Below are 24,886 nucleotides of genomic sequence, written 5' to 3'. Positions count from 1 at the left end.
CAGTCAGTTGAGCGTCTGCCTCTTGATTTCAGCTCAGGCTGTGATCTCAGGGTCATGAGATTGAGCCCCATGTTGGGCTCCATGTTCAGCACGGTGTCTGCTTGAGATTCTCTCTCTCTCTCTCTCTCTCTCTCTCTCTCTCTCTCTCTCTCTCCCTCCCTCCCTCCTCCTCCTCCTCCTCCTTCCCCACTTGTGCACTTTCTTTCTAAAATAAATAAATCTATTTTTTTAAAAAAAGAAAAATTCCAGAGTGAATGTTTAAACAGTGTAATGAGAATGTCCCAGAATTGAAGAAAGACATGCATCACAAGCAGGAAGAGTGCAAATAAATTCTGTCGAGGATGGCTTGTAGTAAAACTGCAGACCACCAAAGATGGATCGTAAAACCACCTGAGAGAAAAGAGACATTTGTGCAAAACCAACAACAGACTTCTTATCGGCAACTCCAAAATTAAAATTTCAGAGAGTCAAGGGGAAATACAAAAATAATAATAAAATACATTTGCACACAAAAACGAGAATTTACTCCTCTCCACTTTTAACAGAGAGTATCTACCAAAGACTCTTGTACTAAGAAAGAAATGGAACATAAGAGACAAGGGTAGGATGTTAGAGGCAAGAGTAAGCCAAATAATTGCATGTGAATAAATCTAAGTAAGCTATTTAAAGTAATAATTACAAAAATAATGACTAAATTTGGATGTTTTAAGACAAGGCAAGCAAAGAGAAGATTTAAAACAGTTTAAGAACTTGTATCATACTTGAAAATAACAGAGATGCAGGTTATAGATTTTGATAACTATCTTGCAAATTTAAGTATAACTCTTAAAAGAACAGAAAAGCAAAATGTATAATTCCAAATAATAGATAGTGAACAAAAACAATGTATCAGCTCAGCAGAGGCCAGGAAAGAAGGAAAAGGATTTGAAAGGCAGAGTAAATATAAAACACAAAATAATTACATAAAAATGAGTCAACATATTATTCTAATTATATGTAAATAGATTGAATCTGTTTGTTAAAGTAAAAACAGATTATCTGCTTAAAATTTAAAATCCAGCTACATAATTTTTACAAGCTTCACACTCAACATACAAAATGGTTGTGAAAGGAGTAGAAAATGTGTAGTAGACAAATATTAACCCAAAGAAAGCTGCTGTCATAGCATTCATATCAGACCAGCTAGATCTTTTTTTTTTTTTTTTTAAAGATTTTTTATTTTTATTTATTTATGATAGACATAGAGAGAGAAAGAGAGAGACAGAGAGGGGCAGAGACACAGGCAGAGATAGAAGCAGGCTCCATGCAGGGAGCCCGATGTGGGACTCGATCCCGGGACTCCAGGATCGCGCCCTGGGCCAAAGGCAGGCGCGAAACCGCTGAGCCACCCAGGGATCCCCCAGACCAGCTAGATCTTAAGGCAAAAAAACATTATTATGGATAACGGGGTTGATTACTTGATGAGAAAAGGAGCAATTCAAAAGGATGGTAAAGTAACTGAACGTATGTGTCCCAGTAAAATAGCCTCAAAACATGTGAAGCAATAATCAAAAGAATTAAAATAAACTGACAAATCCACAACCAGAGAGGGAGATTTAAATATACCGCTCTCAGAAATGAAAACTTTAAAAGATGAGCAGAAATTAATGAAAAGGAAGACCAAAATAATTGAGAGATTCAATTAAGCCAGAAGATGATTCTTTGAAAATATTAATAAAATGAATAAAATACAAATCTAATCAAGAATGAAGAATTCCCAGGGAACAGTATTACAAGCAAAAAGATGGACATAACTATTGTCATTCGGAGATTTTGAGAATTACAGGAATGCTATCAACATTAATAACCATTTCCTTAAAAAAAAAAAAAGGGAAATCCTTAACACTGTTCAAGATAAAACAAAAATGTAAATATAACCATATAAAGAAATTAAATAAAAAGTAGTATTTTTGTAATCTCCCCCCCTCAAATGACATCAAACCCAAATATTTTACCAGGTAACTTTTACCAAATCTGTAAAGACCAAATAGTTCTTGAGATTTTTTTTTTTTAATTTTCTAAAGGAGGAGAGAGGAACTACAAAACTCAGAAAAAGAGCATCCACAACATGAATATTATAGACTAGTTTCAGTTATAAACATAGTTGCAAAAATCCTAAATAAAATATTTGCAGATCATATCCAGCACAGATTTTTAAAAATACTTTGTGACCAAATTGTACTTACCTGAGGAATGTGAAGATAGTTCAACATCAGTGTATCGGATAATATAATTTAATGTATTAATATCTGTAGATGAAAAGTATTATTATAATTGATATATTTCTTCAAATATCTATACTATTTATTATGTAGATTAAAAGAGCTCTTACAGGTGGGAAATATTTCTCATATCTCCCTTCTGTCCCCAAATATCACACTGCATAGACTAAACCTTCCAATACTGATTCATGTAGCCACTGCAGCATCTTGGTTGATGCCACCGAAAATCCATTCATTCTTTTTTTTTTTTTTTTAAGATTTTATTTATTTATTTGAGAGACATAGAGAGAGGCAGAGACACAGGCAGAGGGAGAAGCAGGCTCCCTGCAGGGGAGCCTGATGTGGGACTCGATCCCAGGACCATGCCCTGAGCCGAAGGCAGATGCTCAACCACTGAGCCACCCAGGTGCCCCTCCATTCATTCATTTACTCATGCACTCCAGAGAAATTTATTAACCACCTTCTGTGTGCCAACACTGTTAGCCTGGGAGGATATAGGATGAATAAAATACACTCTTAAGCATATAAATTCTTGAGTCCTCCACTTACCCGTTGTATAGGAGGGGTGAGTGTCTAACACGGACACACCCAGAATGTGTAAGATATGGTCCCAAAATTATTTTACTTGTTTTATGTTTTTGGTTTCAATCTCCCTTTCTAGTTTTCCTTTTCTTAGGCAATTTTTGTCCTTTTTTTCTCATTTGGGAAGACAAATAAGAAAGAAGAAGAGATAGAAGACTAGGTTAAACGAGGACCTGACAGCTGCAGGTCTGTTAGGGGCTCGGATGGTGCGGTCTGTAGGCTACAAAGGTAGATGTCTATGAGACTAGCTGGAAGGCCACGTGCCAGAATGCTAACAGTGTCCGTCTCTGAGGGGGGGAAACTCTGTATTTTTCTATTTTCTGTGATGGGTGGGGGGATTATGTTTTTCTTTCTTCTCATTTTTCTACAAAGTCACAGTACAGACAGGCAGATGTCTGCTCCATCCCTTCTCTTCCATCGTTCCTCTGCATGGAAGTGTCCTTTATAGGGAGAAGGGGGTGGGAGCCAGCAGGCCTGAAAGCCCCAGTCCCTGCTCATTGGGCGGGGAGAGCCCATGCTGGGAAAGGCCATGAGTCTAGCCTTGCCGTCCTCCCTCAGTCAGTGGGGGCTAAGCCTTGCCCACTCCCTGCATGGACTCTTCTCAGCAACAGTGCCCTGCATCCCCAGCCTCCCTGGGATGAGCCCCACGGCTTGGCTAGCAAGAACCGAGCAGTAGAGATGAAGGTTGGAAATGGCAGGATGCCTCAGTCCCACCTCGGCCAAAGTTGTATCTTCTAACAGAATATACCAGAAGCCCCTTGTTTTGAAGGTAATTAACTCCCCCCCACCCCCGTCCAAAACCTCCAGAAACAGCAAGCACATATTAGAAAGAGGAAGACCTGTCTTGTATTCCAGCATCTACTTTGTCCCCTTCCTGAGCCATCAGCCGTGTTACTGTAAAGATAAGGAGTGAACAGTCTTCCCCACTAAAGAGAACCCACAGCCCCCGACAGCTGGTCCTCCCAGCAGAAACCCCCTTGAGGAGAGTCCGTGACCTCGTATTATCTTTCGTGGTGAGGAGACAGACGCAGCTTTTGGGGTTTTGTTTTTATTGAATCAGGCTGGAGAACAAAAAAAGAAATGTGCTGACTCATCTTCTTACCCCCTAAAGTCAGCACACTATGAATTTTCCTCCATTTAAGATTATGAAAAAATAAGAACCACTTTTGGCTGTAGTACCCTCTTTTTTAAAATTTCATCTCTCAACCATCAGCGTAAGCTGGTTGACATGCCGCGTAGTGGCTGATATTAATTTTGGAATTAATCGCTTGTCTTTTATCTCTCCATTGTCCTGACAGGCTGAAATATTTGTGGTTTTATCCTCTGCCGGCCACATCTGAGGGAAGATTATGTTTTATATTGTTACTTTTAATAAGGCCTGTGGGAGACGATGCACATGACATTGTGCTATTTGCATCCCAGAAGACAACTCGGGGAAAGGCCAGAGTAACGCTCCAGAACGCCTCCCGAGGGTTGTCAGGGCTGGATGGGTGGAAATGCACACTCATCTGTTGGACGTGCACTAACTGAGCACCTGCACGTGGCCAGACACTATGGCCACCACTGAGGGGACAGCAGGCATTGAATATAGATTAGGCGATGGGGCTAGAGGGAGGAGATTGACATTTTTCCAAGTATCTCAAACCTAATAAAAATCTGTGATAAGTGTGCTGAAGGAAAGGTTGAGGGGCCTCATCTGGTCTAAGGGATCATGGACATCTTCATGGAGGAAGGAGCGCGTGACCTGAGATCCAAAGGTTGAGATACGACTCGGGACGGGTGAGAGACGGACATTCCAGGCTGATGCTGAGCTTTACTTGTAGGCAGGGAAGTGTTTAAGAGTTGTCAGGGGCCAGAACGTGTAGGCCTTGGAGGTCATGGTGATGCATTTGGTTGTTGTGGAGGAGCATTGGGAAGCCATAAGGGTCTCAACTCTGGGGGGTGTCATGACCAGTATAGGCTTTGAAAGACCCACTGGCTACCACACAAAGTGGTAAACAGAGACAGCAAGAGCAGGGATTCGGCAAGATGAGGCAGCTGGCTCTTGTGGAAAAGCCTAAAGCCCAGCAGAGGGGACATGGCTGCTGAGGCCTGGGCCATGGGGATGGAGAAGGGAAATGTCTGACCCTAGATGCGTGAGCCACTCCCAAAAAGGTTCCATTTGTTGTATGTGTTTCTCTTGGGAAAACTTAATAAGACATTCGTTGGGAGGATACCAATAGGAGACCAGTCAGTGTTAAGTGAGGCTAACCATCAGGCAGATGTGGAATCCAATATTTTGATTGTTGAAAGTATTGTTTGGGTGACATCCCATCCATTTCCATGGCAAATGTTTTCTATCAAAAAAAAAGAGGGAAATCTGGGTGGCCCAGTAGGTTAAGATTTCAGCTCTGGTCATGAACTCAGGGGTATGGGATCGAGCCCAACATCAGGCTCCATGGTCAGCACAGAGTCTGCTTGAGATTTTCTCTCTCTCTCTTTCTCTGCCCTTCTCCCTCACCAACTCTCTTTCTCCCTTTCTGAAAAAAATAAATAAAAGGAGTTGAATGTCTGCAGTTGGCTTGGACTAAACATTTCAGGGCAAGTGGATCTTAGGGAGTCAACCTCACCCCTCAACAGTTAGCATGAAATGTATGAAAAGATGACTCTGGATGTAGGAGGGAAGTCGCAGGCCATTCATTAAGTGTAGCAGGTGTGAGCAAAGGCTTGTTATCAGACTCTTGAGAAATACTTTAAAATGGATTTAATTTCCCTGCCTTCACTGTACTCTACACCCATCCAATCCATCCACTCTCCCCACGTGGCTGTTCTGCTTTTCCACCCACTGGGGCACTGACGATATCCCATGGTGACCCTGCCCCACCGCATCTTCCACACTTTCCTTGTCCATGGACCCTTCTGCTCCCAGCGCAGGCCCTGCCTTCCACCACAAGACGTCACAGCCATCTGACCTTATCTCTCCATTTCCTGTATCCCCTGGGTTCAATCCAGCCCCTCTTCCTGGCTCAGCAGTCCTGTCCTTCCAGAACATCTTTCTCTTTGTGCCACTTCCTGTTGCACTTACTTTGATCCTCCTCGATCATCATCAGTAGCTTCCCCAATGCCCCCTCCATCGAGTCCAGACTTCTTAAACCAGCATGCACATTCCTCAGAGGTGATATACCTCCTTCTTCATGTGTGCATCACTCATTCATTCAGATGCTCACTCGACAACAAACATATACTGAGTGCTCACTATGACGCCTGCTAGCATTAAGTGAGCACCAGGGATATGCAAGGCATAGACGTTTTGTTGTTTGACCCTCCCAATAAATCAGTGTTTGCTATTTTTACAGCCAGATAAGGAATCTGAAACCTAGCAGAGTTAAGTAACTAGATCAACCCCAGAGCTGATAAGAATTCAAGACCATGTAGTCAGACTCTAAAATTGGAGCTCCTGGCCACTGTGATCCTGCCTGATTCATTTGGAACAGAACACAGAAGGCTCTCTGTTAGGTGTTCCTGGCTGTGGTAATGGAATTAGTCTAGAAAACTGTAGCAAGGTGGATTAGGGAATGGACTAGCATTCGTTTGAAAGGAGACACCCAGCAGATGCTTCTGGGAGAGAGCAGAGGATGTCCTGTGGAACTGCAGTCCTGGGACATGGGAGAGAAAAGGCCCAACAGCCCTCTGGGAATTCACTAAGTGCATCGCTCTGAGGCCCAACTGAATGGAGATCAGTAAGGGTCCAGTGCTTTGTGGCCGTTCACAGAAGGGAGGAGGACACAGTCTCTGTGAGCACAGTCTGACTACAGACGACATGACGGGCCCATCGCAACGATACTCTAGGAGCCAAACAACAGAAGCGCCAAATCCATGTGGAATCTGGAACAAGTTCCCAGAGGAACCCCAGGTTTGAGCGACTTTCCTTTTCCAAAGTTGTCAGAGAGGAAGGCTGTGAGTGAGGCCTTCCGTCTGGAGGCAGCGTGTGTAAGGTTAGGATCACAAGCCAGGGAGGCAGACTGCCCAGGTTCAAAGCCCAGCTGAAGCACTTAACCGGCCATGAATGTGAACATGACTCAGACACTGAACCTGGCACACAGTCAGGCCTTTAGGAAAGCGAGCCAGCGGTACCACTGCCCACAACAACTCATAGCCACCCTGGACCGTATGTTCCTTTGGAAGTCCCTCTATATCATAAGAGCAGGATGAGAATGTGGGCCGCGGCCAGGAGAGGGGGTGATGCGCAGTGCTGAGCAGAGTTCTTCAGGTACAGGCGTCCCCGTGAAATGGCAACTGGCCCCTCCGCTCTTCCGACCTGGCTGCCAACAGGCCACTCCTGCTCGCTTTCACAGTTCAACAAAGTCCCACACAACATGCAAGCAGATTTGCAGCTGGGGGTTTGGAACCCATGCAGGACTGTAAGAAAATCAGCCCCCTCCTCTCCACTGTGTCCATTGCTCTCACACACATTCATGCATTCAGCAAAAATACACAGAGCTAGGGTTCAGCGCGGAGGAAAGTTGAGTTTATGGCACAGTGGGCTTACAATACCTATTTTCACATTCAAGATCTCTGACGGTGCCTTTTCAGAGACTGTTTCCTTGTGAAATGTTTATTGGATCCCTAAAACCCTGGGCAGTAAGTGTCACTCCCATTTTACAGATTAAAAACTGAGACTCCACTTCTCGGATTCCAAGACTCTCCACTCAGGATCCATCTAGCGCTCTCATTCTTGCAGACATCCTGTTTCCAGGCCCAGTTTGCTGGGAGGTCCCGAGGAACGTGAACATGATTTCTTAAGCATGTGTTCCCTGATGCAGAATTCCAGCCCAGCGAAATGATGTGAATGGCCCTTGAGGTTCGTCCTTTATAGTCGTTTAACCAGACATGGTTCTTGTTAGAGCTGAGAGCAAAAGATAGCCCTGGGAGTATGGGCGTGGTGACTTATTGCTCAGCGATCCTGTCCCGCATTCAAGGCTGAGCGTAACGTGGCCCAGCCAGAGAGACGCACGGGGCTGCAAAATCACTTTTTCCTTTGCTTGACTGCACTACCACAAGCAAACACATGGTATGTGGGGCTTGATGTTCCATACGAGGGAACACGGCCTAGACCATGGTTGTGCTGAAGTGCAGGCCAATAGCTCATGCAGACACATGTAGGTACATGCACGCATATGCACACGCACACACACTTCCATGCAGACCTACACACACTTGCTTGCCCTTGCACTCCCTCTATCTGCAGGGCTCTCTGCGAGTTTGGAAATCAGTTCACTTTCCTACAATTCCCTGAGTGCCATTACAATAGGCTCTATTGGATTCCAGAAGGCATCTAAGTTTGGATTTTAGGTGATCGCTTCTGTCCAAAAAGAGAGACCTACAGGGGCACATGGTCACAGTAGCAAGACACAGAGGGAAGCCGTCTGGCCTGGAGTCAGGTCTAAACGTCAGTCCCTCTGCTGTGCCACCGACCAACCCCATGGCCTTTGACAGTCACTTCGCCCGTTGGGGCCTCAGTTTCCATAGCTGCTCAGGAAGGGGGTAGCCTGAAAGAGGAAGGTTGGCCTTAGACGACCTGAAGCACCCTTTCAGCTAGAACCCTGTGTGATTCCAATACTAACATGAGGAGGCAGTTGGGCACATTGCATATGATGCACCTTGGCGGGTGGGGGTGGCCGTCAACTTCCTGAGGAAAAGTGGCATGGAAGATAATTTTTGCTCAGCATCCTCCCTAACAGGCTTTGTCTGCTCCCTTTCCTTTGGAATCACAAGGTCAGGCCATTTTTGTTAGCAATTTAAACAGATAAAATCCCTTTCAAGTCTGCTGAGAGTTGGGTAACAGAATTTGTACTTTGCTTCCCATATGGCAGAGGGTGGAGGGCTACTCTTCTGAGGCCCAAGTGTTCTCGTTCCATCTCCCTCTTACCCACCATTACATTTGATTGATAGTATTAAACAGAAGGAAAATTTATTTTACTGGAGTGGGGAAATGCATTAGGTTAAGTAATAAGTATATAAAATACATAGTTAGAGGTTTTGTAAAGGAAAAGATGTAATTTTGTGGTTATGCATGTTTGGGACTGTTTTCTGTGTTATGTTTTGTTGGTAGAAACAGAATGTATTGGATCAGCAGAACAGCAGCATCGACGTGCTAGCGGGACAGTGTCCTCTATTCAGCGACGCCTTTTACAGACACGGGTGTGATAAAAAAGAGATAGTAGTTGGCACTCTTGAGGCTGTGGAAGGGGATGCTTCGGGAATGTTCGCAAGGGGAAGTGCTGGGATCGTAGCTGCAGTGCGCCATGGGCGCAGGACCTCCCAGGGTGTGATGGATGCCTGCTGTGTCTCTCACTGGCGCGGTCACCCTCGCAGCCAACAGGCCAGGTGTTTGCGAATCCACAGGGCCTGATGGAATCCTACCTCTTAGCATCAGCCCACGAGAGGCAACCTGGCCCTCTGGTATGGTGGCAGCACTCACCTGGAGGACCCCCCCCAGCTCCAAGTGGGGGACTGCTCCCCCTGCCTCAGCCACCGCTGGAGGGGGCGAAACCTCCCAGGGAGCACAAGGCTACATCTCTTCCACTCCTCGTAATCAAATTCACAACCAATTATGCAGTACATGGTGTGATGAGCATGTCTTTCTGAGTTTGAGGTTATCCATATGACTTGCTGCATCCTGAAAATGAAATCACGGTTGTTTAAGCGTGTGCTGAATCATATTGAAAAAATTAAAACTTCATGAAATTCTAATTGTCCTGGAGAATCTGGAATTTGGAGTTCTAGCCACTATACTTGGTAATCTAAGAGGTTAAGGAGTGAGCAGTGGCCTTGTTAGCTGTCCTCAGATGAAGCGAAAGTAGTTCTAGCACTGGGGTGCCCGGGGGGCTCAGTGGGTGGAGCATCTGCCTTCGGTTCAGGTCATGATCCCAGGGTCCTGGGGTCGAGCCCTGTGTCCAGCTCCCTGCTCCACAGGGAATCTGCTTCCCCCCCTCCCTCTTCCTGCCACTCCCCCTGCTTGTGCATGCTTGCTCGCTCTCTCTCTCTCTCTCTCTCTCTCAAATAAATATATTTTTTAAAAGTAGTTTCAGCACTAAGAAATAAGTTATGAACCCCAGTAATGATGGAAAGAGGCAGGATGGTTTCAGGACCAGCTCATGAGAGCAAGGATCCACCCCCCCGCCGACCCTCTGTTATCAGCACTGTTTCAACCCACTTGGTGAACTGGAAATTAATTTTATACTAATTTGTTCTCAGCTCATGCTTTAATGAGCTTATATTTCTGAGTATTTAATTTGAAAGTACGTCTGATAATCTATTAAAAAATAAATTGAGACTGAAAATAAATGAGTTTGAAATTTCAGAGGTCAGCAATTAAGATTATTGTCGCTATTTGGTTTTTAATTGTTTAACCAATACTCGGCTGCCAGTGCAACATCTCGTATTTCTCTAAAATGAGACAAAATCTGGAGTGTATGATGGGTAACAGACAAAATCCGTGATTCTGGTCACCCTGGGTGGCCTAAACCCATCAGCCACTGCTCTTTCGCTTTCTGAGCCTTCTCTGCCCTGATGTGCTTGCTGGGCACCCAGGATTGAAATTTCCCCGCTGGGATCCCTCGGGCACCCTGGGGACATTATGATCCAGTTACATGGCCCCCTCATGGTTAGAAAATTGTTACCACGCCTCCCTCAAGTACGCAGGTCCACTTATATAAGGGAGGGTGGGGGCGTGGAGCCTTTCAAAAGTAATTTCACGTGGACACTAAAAAGGCAAGCTGGCAGCCAGGTCTGGGTGGATACCTGATGTGGCCGGTGGGCAGGTGTTCCCCTACCACTGTCCTCCCTGAGCCATATACTCACTGGACAGGTCTGCCTCACCATGGCTGCTCCTGCCCTAGAATCTTCCAGCCAAGTAGAACTAACTGCCTCCCATCTCTGCACATGCTTTCCCTCTGTGAGCAGTTGTCTCTCCTGCCTTGGCCCCTGGACGCCTAGCCACCCCACCCCACCCCTCAACATTGGGAGCCAAAAGAAGAGCCACAAAACTCTCATTGTTTGCAGTCAGCATAATCAAGAGCAGAAAAAAAAAAATCCAAGATGGGCTAAGTTTATACAAACTATAAACTAAGCTGATAAGATGGTCTTATAGGAGATAAGTTAAGAAAAACACCCAGTCTTCCTTTACATTAAAAATAGATGTAGAAGATATAATAGAAAAAAGATCCTATTTATGATATCAACAAAACCTACCCAATACCTAGGAATAACCTTAATGAAAACTTCATGACAGCAATATGAAAAAAATCCAAGACTAGATGGAAGGCCATAAAAACGTACCATGTATGTGAATAGGAAAATGGATCTTGGTGGATTTATTACAATGGATTATTAACCACATTATTAATAGATAAATAACTTCAGTGGATTATTACAGAGCTTAAAATTTGATCCTGAAATTCATCGGGAAGAGAAAATAGGCAATAATATCCTAGAAATAGTCAAAGCAAAGAATAGAACCAAAGAAAACCTGCCCTTAACACAGTTGCCAAGACAGCCCTTTAACAAATGGCTCTGGATCACCTGGATCTACACATGCAGAAGCATGAAACTGGACTCCTACTCCAAGCCATATATAAAAATTAATTCAAGGTAGACCAAGGATGTGAATAGAAGAGCTAAACTTGTAGGGTTCCTTTTTTTTTTTTTTTTTTTTTTTTTTTTTTTTTTTACTTGTAGGGTTCCTAAAAGAACACATAGGTGGAAATCTTCAGCACCTTGAGATAACCAAGCACCAAACACATAAGCAACCGAAGGGAAAAAGATCTCATCAAAATGATCGACTTTTGTGCTTCAAAAGAGATGCTCGAGAAAATGAGAGGACAACACACAAAGTGGGGGGAAATATTTGCAAATCATGTATCATAATATATTCCCAAGGGAACCAAAAAATGTGCATCCACACGGGAAGTTGTAGGATGTCCGTGGCAGCACTGTTCGCAACTGCCAAAAAGTGGAAACCACCCAAGTACCCATCAACTGATGAATGGATAAACAAAATGTGGCATTTCCAGAGCATGCAATATTATTCTGCAATAGACAGGAGTGACCCATGCTGCAGCCTAAATGAGCCTTGTAAACATTATGCTGAGTGAAAGAAGCCAGACACAAAGGGCCACATATTGTATGAATCCACTTACACGAAATGAATGAATAAGCAAATCCATAGAGACAGGAAGTAGATTAGTGGTTGCCAGCGGCTGAGGCAGGAGGGGCAGGTCCAGGAAAGTGAGTGCTAATGGGGATGAGGTTTCTCTTCAGGGTGATGAAAAGGTTTTGGAATTAGACAGTGGTGACAGCTGTACAACGTTGTGAACATGTTAACCAAATGCTTTTAAAAGGTGAATCCTGTAGTCGTTGAATTTAACCTTAATCAAAACAGAGAACTTATACTACCTGACATCAAAATGTATGATGGGACAGTAGGAACGAAAATGGTGCCGTGGTCTTGGAATGGACACACGGAGGTTTGTCTCAATGGGGACAGCTCATGGGGTACGAAAGCAGAGACATGCACATGGTGTGGGCATCCCATATATGATACGGAGCACCTCCAATCACCACAAAAGGGAAAATGGTAGCAGAGAACAACTGGGTCTTAGTGTGTGAGGGACAGTTAGATTCTGACCTCACACTCCTTGAATAAATCCCAAGGAGAGTAAAGGGCTAAGTACAAGACTATGGAAATAGAAGAAAAGAAAAAGGACATATGTGTGACCTTGGGGAAGGCCCCCTCTAAGCAGTACATAAAATTCATAAGGAGAAAGATGGAAAATGTCTCTTTATAAGAACTGGAAACTATACAACAAAAGATAGAAGGAAGTTCAAAAATCGTTTCTCACGTAGTAGGCAAAGTATTAAAATCCTGAATTTTTGGAGAAAATCCGGAATCAGTAAGAAAAGTCAAAATAACAAGAGTCCAGATCTCCCATCTCCCTCCTTGAGTTAGTTGCCTTTCAGATGGTCCCAGAAGTCTGTTCTCTACTCAGTGACAGGTGACCTTGACCCCTTTTTGGAGGTGTTATTGGAGACCACTGGCCTCTTCATCCCAGCCAGTCCTCTTTCTTAGCAAAGTCAAGGTGGTCTTAGAATTTTCTTTTTCTTGGGCGGGAGAGCTGGACACCAAGCTCTGCCCTGGGGAAAGTGGGTTACTGCCACCACGAGTGGAGGAGCCACGTGCTGCAGCAGACACAGCAGGGACAGGCCGAAGCCCAACGTCCACTTGTCCTGCTCCTTCCACACCGCTGCCCTGCCAGACCACGCCACTGGCATGCAGAGGCCACAAGTGAGGCGAGCGGAGTGTGCTTAGCTTTTCCTGTGGGTCAGCCACTTAGTGGGGGCTGCCACGTTAGCTCCTGCCACGTGGATTCTGGACAGATCTCTGTCTCGGTAAGGAAGTGGCCAGGCTGTGGCTTCTTGTCACAGGCAGCAATGTTATTCAAGAAGTGGGATCCTGCAGGCGTGTCACACGGGGGCTTCTGTCCCAGACCTAGAAGACCGTCCTAGTTTTATTTCCTGCCGACAGGGACTGTCAGCTCTTGACTGGGCAATTCAGGGAGGCCCCCTCCAGCTCCCATCTCACCTGCTTTTCTGTTTCCAAAAGCCAGAGATTTAGGCCTCATTTTATGACATTTCTCAGCGCACGTAAATAGGCCGTAGAGGTCCTCATCTCAGTACAAGAGACAGTTTCCAGGAGGGTAGGAGGGGATGTCAGTCAATGTGATTTGTCCTGCCACTGGGTTTTGTGGAACACTCGGCATCGGAGCTTCCCTGAAGGGCATCAGAGACAAGAGTGGGATTGGGACGCAACTTAAAACCCCATTGATCATCTCGAAGTAAATCAGGCCTTCCTGCCAGAGATCCTGGCTGGGGTCACGCCGGGCTTAGCATTAAATATTAAGACCGCTGGTTCAATATTTTATGCCAAAAGGGAATCCCGGGGCTGAAAGCAAGTGAAGGGGGTGGGAGGAGCTGGTTTATCATGAGCGAGCGAGAAGCTACCCTGACTGAACCGACTTTCTCCTCTTCCTAGGGTCACTGCTACTACCACGGACATGTGCAAGGGTATTCTGGTTCCACCGCCAGCCTCAGCACTTGTTCTGGCCTCAGGTAAGTGGTGCTGATGGTGCTGGCCCTGGGCTGGCACACACGGCCTCCTCCTTCCTCTCCCATGTGCTCTCCCAATCCCTGACATACCTGGTTTATTTTCAGGGTTTCCCACCGGAATCCAACAAAATGTACAAAAATCTAACACCCCCCCCCCCACTCTGCCTTCGTCCCACGCTTGCCAAGTCCTGGGCACGCGTGTGTTTGCCTATTTTAATAGAAACAGCGTCACATCATACGCTTCACCGTAAGGCTTTGCTGTGTCCCCTGATCCTTCTGTCTCTGCACGTCAGGAGACAGAGACTTAAATCTCTTTGGTTCACCCCATGGAGGGTGCACACACGTTTCTGCGCACTGTTGCCTTTAGGAAGCGCTGTTGATATTCCATTTATGTGACGCTGTGGAACTTTGAGGCGTCCGCTGATCTGCTGTGCGAACAGTTACCTTGTTGCTGTTCCTTCAGCAAATGGCCCTTGAGCACATCCTGGGCGCCGGCACTGAAGAGGGGAGGGGTGAGCCGTGCGGCATCTGCAGGAGGCGCCTTCCTGGTGCAGGGAACAGCATGTGCAAAGCCCCTGAAGCAGGACAATGCCCGGGCTTGGCCGAGCAGCAAGGTGGCCGGCGGGGCTCGGCGGAGCAGGGAAAACAGGAGGGGGGGCTGTGGTCAGGGGAGAAGGAGGGGCCTTGGCCTCTCCCCTCTTTACGACGGGGGTCACGGGAACTTTATGCTGAAGTCTGGCCTCACGTTGACACGGGGCACTCCGGCTACTGGGCTGAAAACACGCTGTAGGGCGTATGTGCAGAGAAGCAGAGCTCAGCTAGACGCCCTCCCAGTGACCCTGGCGAGGGATGGGAGCCCAGGTAGACGTGGCACCTGCAGACCTGCGGGAGACCAGAAACTTCTTCAAGGGTTTAGTGAGGCCAGTGCCTCTCACATCTGCATAAGCTTCTGACCATTGCCTTCGCCACCAAAAGACTCACTCCCCCAAGGTACTGGGGACTTGGTCCCCAAGGAAGGACCAAGCTCCTCCTCCTGAGTGAGTGATGACTGAGGAAGCCGTGGCAAAGTCACTCACGGGGTAGGCCCTCCCAGACACATGCAGGCCCGACAGGCACGGTGGGCACTTGGAGGAGGAAGCAGAGGAGGAGGAGGAGGAGAGCGTTTGCAAGTGATGATGTGCAGAGAGAGGACACCTGCCCCCTTCGAGGCACTGAGGTCCACGAGGGAGGGACTTTGAACAATGAAGTGTCTTCTTGAAAGGCTGTCAGGGACGCGGTGTCACAGGGTCGGCCAGGTTTCAGCAGGGCGCAGAGGGGAGAGATGTTCAGGAGAGGGTCAGGGGGAGGGTAGTGTGAGGACAGACCGCGAGTCCCGAGAGCACAGTCGGGAGGTGAGCGGGACGATGGGAAGAGTGAGAACGGGGTCAGTTAGAGGATTAAAGAGCTGTGTGGGGACAGGGTCCCGTCTTGATGGGAAAAGCAGACTCAGGCTCCTGGGGGAGACAGAGGTGAACAGAGATGAAGGACAGCGTGGGGTCAGAGCTCAGGGCATCTGGGATGAGGGGAGTGACCAGTTCAAGACGGATGATCTGGGGCCGACGGCGGGTGTTTCTGCCCCGACGCACAGCAGCCCGAGCAGTGAGCCAGCTGCGTGACAGTGGGCAAGTCACTCGACCTCCCTGAGCCCCGGTGTCCCTGTGTTAAAATAGAATGAAGTCTCCGGCTAAAGTGGTGGTTTTGAAGATGAGTGCAGTGACCTGTAGGAAAGCCAGTTCTGTGCCCGACTTCGAGCGAGCAGCCAATGGAAAAACCATCAGACTCTTGAGACTGTCTTGCGTTCTTTGATTCTGGGACTGGACCGGCCAGTCGGGAGGCGTGTTCATACGGTACTTCTGGGCTAATCCTGGGCAGAGCTGTCCTTCTCCTAAGGGAAACACGGTGGACGCACACAAGACCACAGTGGCAAAGATCACACATGGAAATCGTAGCCCGCCTACCCTGTGTGGTATCCAACATGCTTGAAAGAAAAGTCTCTAATACACACAGAAGAGGAAAATCCACACTTCGCTGTCATGCTTCCCTGGAGCCTGAAAGATGGACCTGTTTGTTCAAAGGCCATTTATTGAAGGCTAAATATTTCTAGCCTTCAAGTTAACATAAAGGTCAATGTGTGCAAAGAACAGAAAAGCTAATTTGAATTGGCAAAAAAGAACCAAACAGAACTTGGAGGTAGATTCATGCTTCTTAAAAGGCCAGGGTGGCTTCAGGCATGGCTGGATCCAGGGTCTAACTAATGCTATCAGAGTCTATTCTCTCTTCACTCTAGTCTCTGCTTTCTTCTCGGCTGGTTTTATTTTCACAAATGGCTTATTTTTGGGCTGACAGAGGGACTGCAGCCAGCCCCAGGCTTACGTTCTAAGGGGGCAAGTAGAAAAATGAGGTGCCCCTCTTTCAAGTTCAGCAGAGTTCCCCAGAACATAACTGATTGGCCCCAACTGGGTCATAGGCCCATTCCTGAAACACTCACAGTGGCCAGTGGTGAGTATGATGCTTTGGCTTCACTCACTGGGCCAGGCTAGGGGTGAACCACATCCAACCCCAAGGTTGGGAGGTTGGGAAGGTGCGTACACCAAGGAAAACCAGTGAGCTTTTGCCAGGAAAAGGACAAATGAGGGCCAGGCCAGTAAGAAACAAACAGGCCTCCTCCAACCGTAGCTTCCACACATCTATGAAGTAGTTTTAGTCCGTCAGAACTGACAACAGGCATTAATAGAGGCATCAGGATTGGCCTGGTAATTCTCAGGTGATTTTCATAGGTGTATCAAACTCCTGATGGGTAAAGAGAAAAAGGGGTACCTCCAAGGTATCCCTGAAAGCTCCCTTTTTTAATAAATCATTGACCAACCAGTGACATTAATTAATTAGTTTTAAAAAATGAAGAGGAAGGGGGCACCTGGGTGGCTCAGTCTATTAAGCGTCTGACTCCTGGTTTTAGCTGAGGTCATGATCTTGGGGTTGTGGGATCCAGCCCTGCATTGGGTTCCAAGCTCAGCATGGGGTTGGCTTGAGATTCTCTCTCCCTCTGCCGCTCCTGCTCATGCTCGCTCTCTCTCTCTTCCCCTCTCTCTCTAAAATGAAAAAAATAAGTCTCTAAAAAATAAATTTTAAAAATTAAAAACAAAGAGGAACAATTGGATGGACTATTCCCAGAGTAACATTCAAATAGGATAAATCTGCCTTCCGTGCTTGGCCACACCCCGCGGTCACAACCCCCACCCTTCTTCCCAGGGCTGCCCGCCAAAGGCGCAGGTAACTGGGCTCCCACACGGAGAGGTCAACCGCTGTGCCCAGACGGAGCAGCCTCTGCTTCTCAGCCTTCACCCCTCATCTCCCACACCTGGACAGTGTTCCCTCCGGGGTACTTGGCACAGACCCTAATCTGGCAAAGAGGAGGACTGTGAAATTCCCTGTGGCTGGGGTTTCAGGAGAGTGGGTGCTGTGCCGTCTGGTGTTGACCACCAGAGAACGTGGACCTCCTAACTCCTTGTGCCGTTGCTGCCGAAGCAGCAGACGGTGCATCAACAGAGACATTCTGGAGTTACGGAGTCAACCTTGTGATCTCCGTATGATAGAGACCCGGCCCAGAGAGAAGAAGCTCTGCTGGATCCACCGCCGGAAGAAGAATCGATTGAGACTTGAGATAAAGGGGGAAGGCAGCCAGCGTGGCACCAGCCCGGTAGATCTAGAGAAAGAATAATAGGCATTAAAAATGATGTTCACCCTGGTGTGACCCCAAAACACATTCAGATCGAGGAATGTAGGGGGAAAACTCCAATGTCCTAGGGGACACATTAATTAGAGCTCAGTAGATCACGGCGCTGCAGAGAAAAAGCAGAGAGGGAATGTCCTCGCTGCCTCAGGAAGGCCGGATCAAAGACGGGCAGGAAGAAAAAACTCGGTGCTGGAAGAGAGAAGAGAGGAGGGAAGCAAACAAGTCCGCCTTCTTCATTTGAAGCTTGGGGTGCGGTGGGCGGAGGGCAGGGGGTAGATAAGGAGCAAGGAGCTAGGAAGATCCCAGCAGAAAGCAGGATTAGAGAGGGAACAGCTCTCTAGTAGGGAGGATGGGGCGCAACGTGGAAAATAGGTCATAAAAATGAGCGCAGCCCTGCAGCCTGTTCCCACAGGGAAGGATCCAAGCCAAAGGCAAAGTTACTTTTCGGCTCTAGTATGTCTCCCCAAAATGCCCAGTCCTCGTTAGCGCGGTTCCGGCGCAGAGATGCACGATTCTCCTTTGACATCCTGGTTCCTCAGTTGCTCTCCCCGCCCTGGGCCTCATCCCTGCCTCCCCCCCACCCTGGGTCAGGTGAGTACCTGACCACAGCAGCCCCGTGAGCATCAGGGACCCAGACGCCACCGTGCTGGGGACAGAGGCCCACTCCCGCCCTAGAGCGCCAACCTGCTGTGTTCTGTCGTGAGGCAGACATCCAGCCCTGGCTCACTCCTGCTGGAGCGTCAGAGCACCGCGTCCTCGTGTCCTGATCCTGTTCACTGGTGCCACCTTCCTGTCCCTGTCCAGCTCTCTGGCTGGAGCGTGAGCTCCTCGAGGCAAGACACTGTCTCTCACCATTTCCTCTCGTTCTCTTGCTGCATCCTCTCAGCTCTTCCTCGTGTCTGGCACGAGGCGGCTCCTGCCCCGTCCCAGGGGCTCCCGCCACCTGCAGGGACAATGGTTGAAATGAGGCTTAATTTCTGAAGGAGCCGCCTGTGGCCTAACAGACTTAAGCCCACCGTCTACTTAATAGTAGATGAGGAAACTGGTATCTAGAGTCGTAAACTAGTGTGGGTTATAATAATAACTTCACTTTTAAGTGGGGTTGAAGCCACTTGAGCACAAAGGGCACATGTCCTCACACTGACGCACTCATGCCCCTACTTATGTTCTCGCACACCTGCACGCTGAGACCGTTGTACCTGAGCGCTTGCGCACTCGCCCTTGTGTGCTTACACGCACATGCTAACACACTCGGAGATGCACGTACACACACGTGCATCCCTTGGGGGTGGTGACGACACTCAGGGATGCCAGACTTTCTTCTTCATCAACATTACAATTCCTGCTGTCATGAGGGTAGAGGCGGTGTTATTGCCGCCACGGTGCAGAGCAGCTAACTGAGGCCATCGAGGGCCTCGTCTTGATGCTGCGCCAGGAGCTACAGATTCCCACACCAAGTGACACTGTCCCCCCGTTCTGAGGCGCAGCATCCATCTCGAGAGAGAAGCATCTCCCGCATTTACGCAGCCCTGCTTGTCCTCACCCGTGATACTCATCCAGGCCATGGGCAGGCAGGGCTCTACCGGGAGGAAGCCCCCTCCGATTCCAGCCGCACTGTTTGTTAGCTGTTTCCAGAACATGCCTCATGTATCTCACCATCCTTGTCCCTGCTGTCCCTCTGCCTGGGACATGCTTCTCTCCCACCTCCCATTTGGTTTTAGAAGCTTCACCAAAGGCCCAAGTCATAGGATGCTTCCCACATGAGGCCCCATCCCGCCTCCCAAATATTCCTCAGCAGGCAGGCCAAGCCTACCTCGCCTGCATTATCATAGCCCTTCCTGCCACCGAGCAGGTGATTTATAATATCTGTTCACACCCCTGTGTTAAGGCACCCATCCGTCCTCGCTCCGTTTCTAGTTGACCGGCATACCCTGCTGTACGTTCACACACCTTGTTGTAAGGACCTTCAGGACGGGGGGACATTTCTGACGTTGCTTCTAGCCCCTGGAGCTCTTAGCACTGCCCTTCGATGTGGGAGACGCCACAAAACGCTTTCGAAAATTCAGTTACATAAAAATATTCAGATGCGAAGTCTATTTGCTTCCCCAGTAAGTACGTACATCATTATGTTCCTTTAAACTGTATAATATAAAGCTTGCTGCACTCAATTTTACGTAATGAAATCAAATACAGCACAGAAGGCAGGAATACTTCTTGCCCCATGCTATTGAAAAATAGTCAACAACTTATTTTTCAAAGGGTAGAATTAACCACTGTTACGGTCCATGGAATCAGAAATAACCATTATGATGAAAGTAATCATTTGCAATTGAAAGCAGAAACAGCCATTGTTAAAAAAAAAAGTTCTGCTTTTATACAGTATTCACTATTTTATTGTTTACAGTTTAGCAGATAAGTTGAACTGACCCATTTGAAAAAAAATCCACCCAAAATCTCAGCTGACAAAGTAAGAGGAGAAAGGAATCTTAGGAGGAAGAGCAGATGGAGGGAGCAAGGCAGGCTGGAAGATGAGCCACAGCCGTCCCGCGGGCCCATGCATCCGATGCCAGGCCCTCTGAGCCTCCCTGGCACCTCACAGCTTGGCTCCAGGTCACTTACCTGGTCGGATGTGGATTCTTATCAGCTCTCACAGCACAACCTAAATGGCCTGCCGCCAAGTGGCCCAAGGGGCCGGGAAGTCAGGCACACAGGATGACCTTGCACTCACTTCCCTGTCTGCTAGACGGTGAGTTCCAGGCCAGCAGGGCGCCGGGCTCAACCTAGAGCCTGGATGGTTACAGGGGCCCACTCAACCTCGGTGGACTAAACATGCTCTCCCCAAGCCATCAAGTAAGTGGTCAGTGACAATCTTGGCCAGTCCAGTTTTTTTTTTCCATTTATTCATTTATTTCAGAGAGAGAGAGTGTGCAGGGGGAGAGGGACAGGTGGAGGAGAGAGCAGAGGGAGAGGGACAGGTGGACTCTGCACTGAATGCAGAGCCAGATGTGGGGCTGCATCTCACGATCCTGAGATCCTGACCCGAGCTGAAGTCGAGTCTGATGCTTCACCGATGGAGCCACCCAGGCACCCTTTGACCAGTCCAAATTTTTAAAAAATCTCTGATGCATAGTGGATCATATTAAGGAAGAAATTAGCATGGAGAGGGGGTAAAGTCAGTTTGACCTCGAGTTCTGCCCTGGGACCCTCTGCCCCCTCCCTTTCAGGGGCTGGTCTACGCTGCCCGGCCTCCAGCCCTCTGGCCATACCTGCCACCCTGGCCAGGGCTTCCTTGTCCTGGCCTCCTCCTCCCAAGGAGAGGGTCCTTCAGTGGCCCCAGGAGAATGCCTGTGGGGGCCCTGGTGGGATCAGAGCTCATCTGCACCCTCTGTCGAGCTGCACTGTTGTCCATCCCGAAGGTCGCCCAAGGTCAAGTGTCCGCTCTCCCTACCTCCACTCTCCCTCGAAGCTCCAATGTCCGCATCCAAATCCCTCAGTCCCCAAAGGGGCTCCCCTCCTACGTCTTTTCCACTGATGGTCTAGCCCACCTCTGACTCCTAAGTTTGGCCCCTGGTGACCTTTGAGGACCCCTCTCGCACTCCCCGCCCCTGCAGGCAGCCACGCAGGGTGTCTCTTTTTCATATTCCCTCATCGCCACCCTAGCTCAACCCTTGCTCCAAGATTTTTTAATCCTCCCACCCATGCTTCCTCCCTCTTCCCTCCTTCCCTTCACAGCCATCTAGCACATTCCAGAAGGTTATGTTTCAAAAACACTGCTTGATCGTAACGTAAGTCCTGCCACCCCTCTGCACACAGAACCACATGCTCCCTGTGGCCTGCAAGCCAGAGAGCCTCTCGTTCCCTCACGCGCTCCTGCCAGGCTTCCCGCGGCTGTCTGCTGACCGCCTGCTCACGTACTGATCGGCCGAGGGCCATGCGGAGCCCCGTGCCCGGCCAGGAAGACCACAGCAGACAGAAGGATGCTCCCGGGTGTGTAACACAGCCACACGCCGTGTCAGTAGTGCGTAGTAGGTGCTGTGAAGTGGGCACCCATGAAACCACAAGGGGAACCCCGAGGGGGCCTGAGTGCAGGGCAGACCTGGGGGGTGGCCAAGCTGGCCCTTGGAGGCTGTGCGTCAGCCCCGAAGGTCGTTCCGGCCAGGAGCTGTGGTGGGAACACCGAGGAACAGAACGTGGCCATGACCTTAACACGGCTTGCATCCCCAAAGGCCGAGGGTGGCCACCAACGGTTACGCTAAGGGAGCCTGTGGGCCTGTAGAGGCTCCTGGGATGGGGGCAGGGGCAGCCAGAGGACAGAGGGGACCCCAAGAGCAGCATCCTGGCGGCCTGCATGAAGGCTGTGGAGCGGTGGGTGCTGAGGCCGCCGGGCAGCCCAGACCAAAGTAAAGGTGAAGGATGGGGCCAGAGAACGAAGCCGGAATCCTGCACCCCACCTTCCTTCCATGGCCCCCGCTGTCCAAGTCCCTGCACCCTCATGTGCACACCCTGACCTTCCTCTCTCCTCTGCTTCTGCTCCTTCAAGGCCACTCGCCTGGCCTTCGTGCTCCCCACCCTCCAGGTCCTCCCCACCCTCTGGGTCCTCCCCTCAGGGCCCCTGTTTCATGCAGCCCATGTGTGACCCTCCCTCGGTCAGCACGGGGCCGACCACCCAGCCAGTGGGCGGTGTTTGCATTTGGAGTCCGGCTGTGTCCTCCCCAGGGTGAGTCCTCGGTGGCCAAGGGCTGGCCAAGGAGACAGGGCCAGCCACCCAGTGTGGCCGAGGACAAGGGACCAGCTGGGAGGCCAGGTCCACCCGGGGTTCGCCAGCTGCGCCGCTGACCAGCCGGGTGGCTGTGAGATTCCTGGGGCCGCCAGAACAAGCCACCAAAAGTGGGGGCTGAGAGCGACAGAAAGGTATCCTCTCGCAGTTCTGGAGGCCAGGAGGCTGAAGTCAGGAGGCCGCAGCCTGGGAGGGAGGATGTCCCCATGCCTCTCTCCCGATTCCTGGCGGCTCCTGGCAACCCCCGGCACACCCCGACTTGTTGCCACACGGCTGGTTTCTGCCCCCACCTTCATGGGGCCTCCCCGCTGTGTCTCTGTCTTCTCCTTTTTCTCTAAGGGCCCGTGTCATTGAATTTAGGGCCCACCATCAATCCAGGATGAGCTCATCTTGAGATCCTTAAAATCCCACCTGCAAAGACCCTTTTCCCGAGGGTGCCGTTCACAGGTACCAGGCTTGAGACTCAGACATACCCTTCGGTGCAACAGCATTCAACCCACTACGGCGACCTTGGGCCCTTAGGATTGCCTTCCTGTTAGTGAAACGGGCTCATGATGCCTGCTCTCAAAAGGATCACTCTGGGATCCCTGGGTGGCGCAGCGGTTTGGCGCCTGCCTTTGGCCCAGGGCGCGATCCTGGAGACCCGGGATCGAATCCCACGTCGGGCTCCCGGTGCATGGAGCCTGCTTCTTCCTCTGCCTGTGTCTCTGCCTCTCTCTCTCTCTCTCTGTGACTATCATAAATAAAAAAAAAAAAAAAAAAAAAAAAAAAAGGATCACTCTAAGTATTAGAGAAAATAGAGGATTCAGAAGCAGGGCTCATGGGGTAGGAGAGCATGAGGAGTGTCTGATAATGGGGACAGAGTTTTTCGAGGGGTGATGAAAACGTTCTAGAATCAGTGGTGATGTTTGCACACCTCATAGGATGCACTAAAAATCATGGAATTGCATGCTTTAAGAGTGATCTTAGTGGCATGTTGAGACATTTCTGGATAAACTGCTATTTTTATAAAGGAGCCTGGCTCGGGGTGGGGGAGGGGGCAGCGTTTTCATAAATCCTAGCCTCTATTATTACTATTGATGTGCCAGTCACAACCAATATTAAAATCTTTTGTAACAGTTTAACATTTTACCTCTTTTGTCATGCCTCCCGAACCCAGATATGAATTACGTTTGAAACGGGGACCATGGGTGAGATGTGGTCGTGTGCTCTGCCGGAGTCAGCCCAGGGCTTTGCACGTAGTAGGGGACGATGCAAATTTGTCTTGATTGTACATGAGTAGTTCCCATGGAAATTACTTGTTGAAAGTAAGCCCTGCCGTGCCTGCGTGCTCACTAATATCACCGCGATCGCCGTATCCAGGGTATGCGAGGTGGGATATTACTTTTACCCACGGGCTCCCCCAGGAAAGAGCTGGAATTAAATTTCATGCCAACTGCATTTCTAACTTATGATTGGCAGCGTGATATTGGGACCAAAAGTCTTTTTTCCGAGAAAATTCAATTAGTAATTGAACATGGAGCTAATCCAAATAATTCATATATTCTAATCATTACCTTATTACAGGTAGGCAAAAATCCGTGCGCCACTCTCCTGCTCGCCTGGGAGTAGTAAGAAAAATCGTAATAAGAACAACAACATTAAGCCCTGTTATTGCCTGATGCACCATTGCTTTGGAGATTAAAAACTGAATTTTGAGAAAAACAAAAACTTATCTCGAGGAAATATAGGCCTCCAGAGTTTCCACTTTGAAAGCTAACAAAGTCAATTTAAAATTTTAATAGATTCCTCTTCGTTTATATTGAAGGGGAAAAAAAACAACAACAACAGGATTTTAAAATTTAAACTAAGGCTGCCGATTTTCAAAACAGCTCTGTTTCTCTGCCTTTTTTCTTCTCCAACATGATCATCCTCTCAACACAGCACTAGAGGGAGGCAGGAGGGTGGGAGGGTTGAGAGGTTCAGGGCTTGGGCACCCAGGTCCCAGCTCTGCCCCAGGCCATCCACTTGCCCTTGACAGTGGGGATAACAGCCAGGGCTACAACCATGCGCAGATCCATTGGGAGAGGAATGCCAGGGGCAGAGCACCATCAGGGGTGGCCCTCATCACCCCCAACCACCCCTTCCTCTTCTCCCTGCATTCACTACTCTCAGCTCACTGCCCGCCAGGATGGCTGGTTCGTTATCCTCTGGATCCTCCTCCTAATCTCCCCCTAGAGAAGGTACCCGAGGTCTTCATTTTCCTGCCCCGCTCTGGCAAGGAGGAAGAACTCCAACTTCAAAGTCTGCTGGATTTAAATTCCGTACTCCGAGATACTTCCAACTCCAAGTTTGCAACTAAATATCTTT

At 48.8% G+C, this 24,886-nt stretch overlaps 1 protein-coding gene across 2 annotated transcripts in view; it reads left to right on the top strand.

Moving 5' to 3' along the window:
- Positions 1–24,886, top strand: part of ADAM12 (ADAM metallopeptidase domain 12) — a 329,385-nt gene that overhangs the window by 205,702 nt on the left and 98,797 nt on the right. For both annotated transcript variants that reach the window (XM_038579090.1, XM_038579089.1), the window contains exon 5: positions 13,915–13,991. In XM_038579090.1, coding sequence (XP_038435018.1) covers positions 13,915–13,991 — 77 coding nt within the window. The remainder of the gene's footprint in view (positions 1–13,914; positions 13,992–24,886) is intronic.

The sequence above is a fragment of the Canis lupus genome, chromosome 28 (genome assembly GCF_011100685.1).
Source record: "Canis lupus familiaris isolate Mischka breed German Shepherd chromosome 28, alternate assembly UU_Cfam_GSD_1.0, whole genome shotgun sequence".
NCBI lineage: Eukaryota > Metazoa > Chordata > Mammalia > Carnivora > Canidae > Canis > Canis lupus.
Note: the sequence above shows the minus strand (reverse complement) of the source record. Positions and strands in the feature narration are given on the sequence as shown.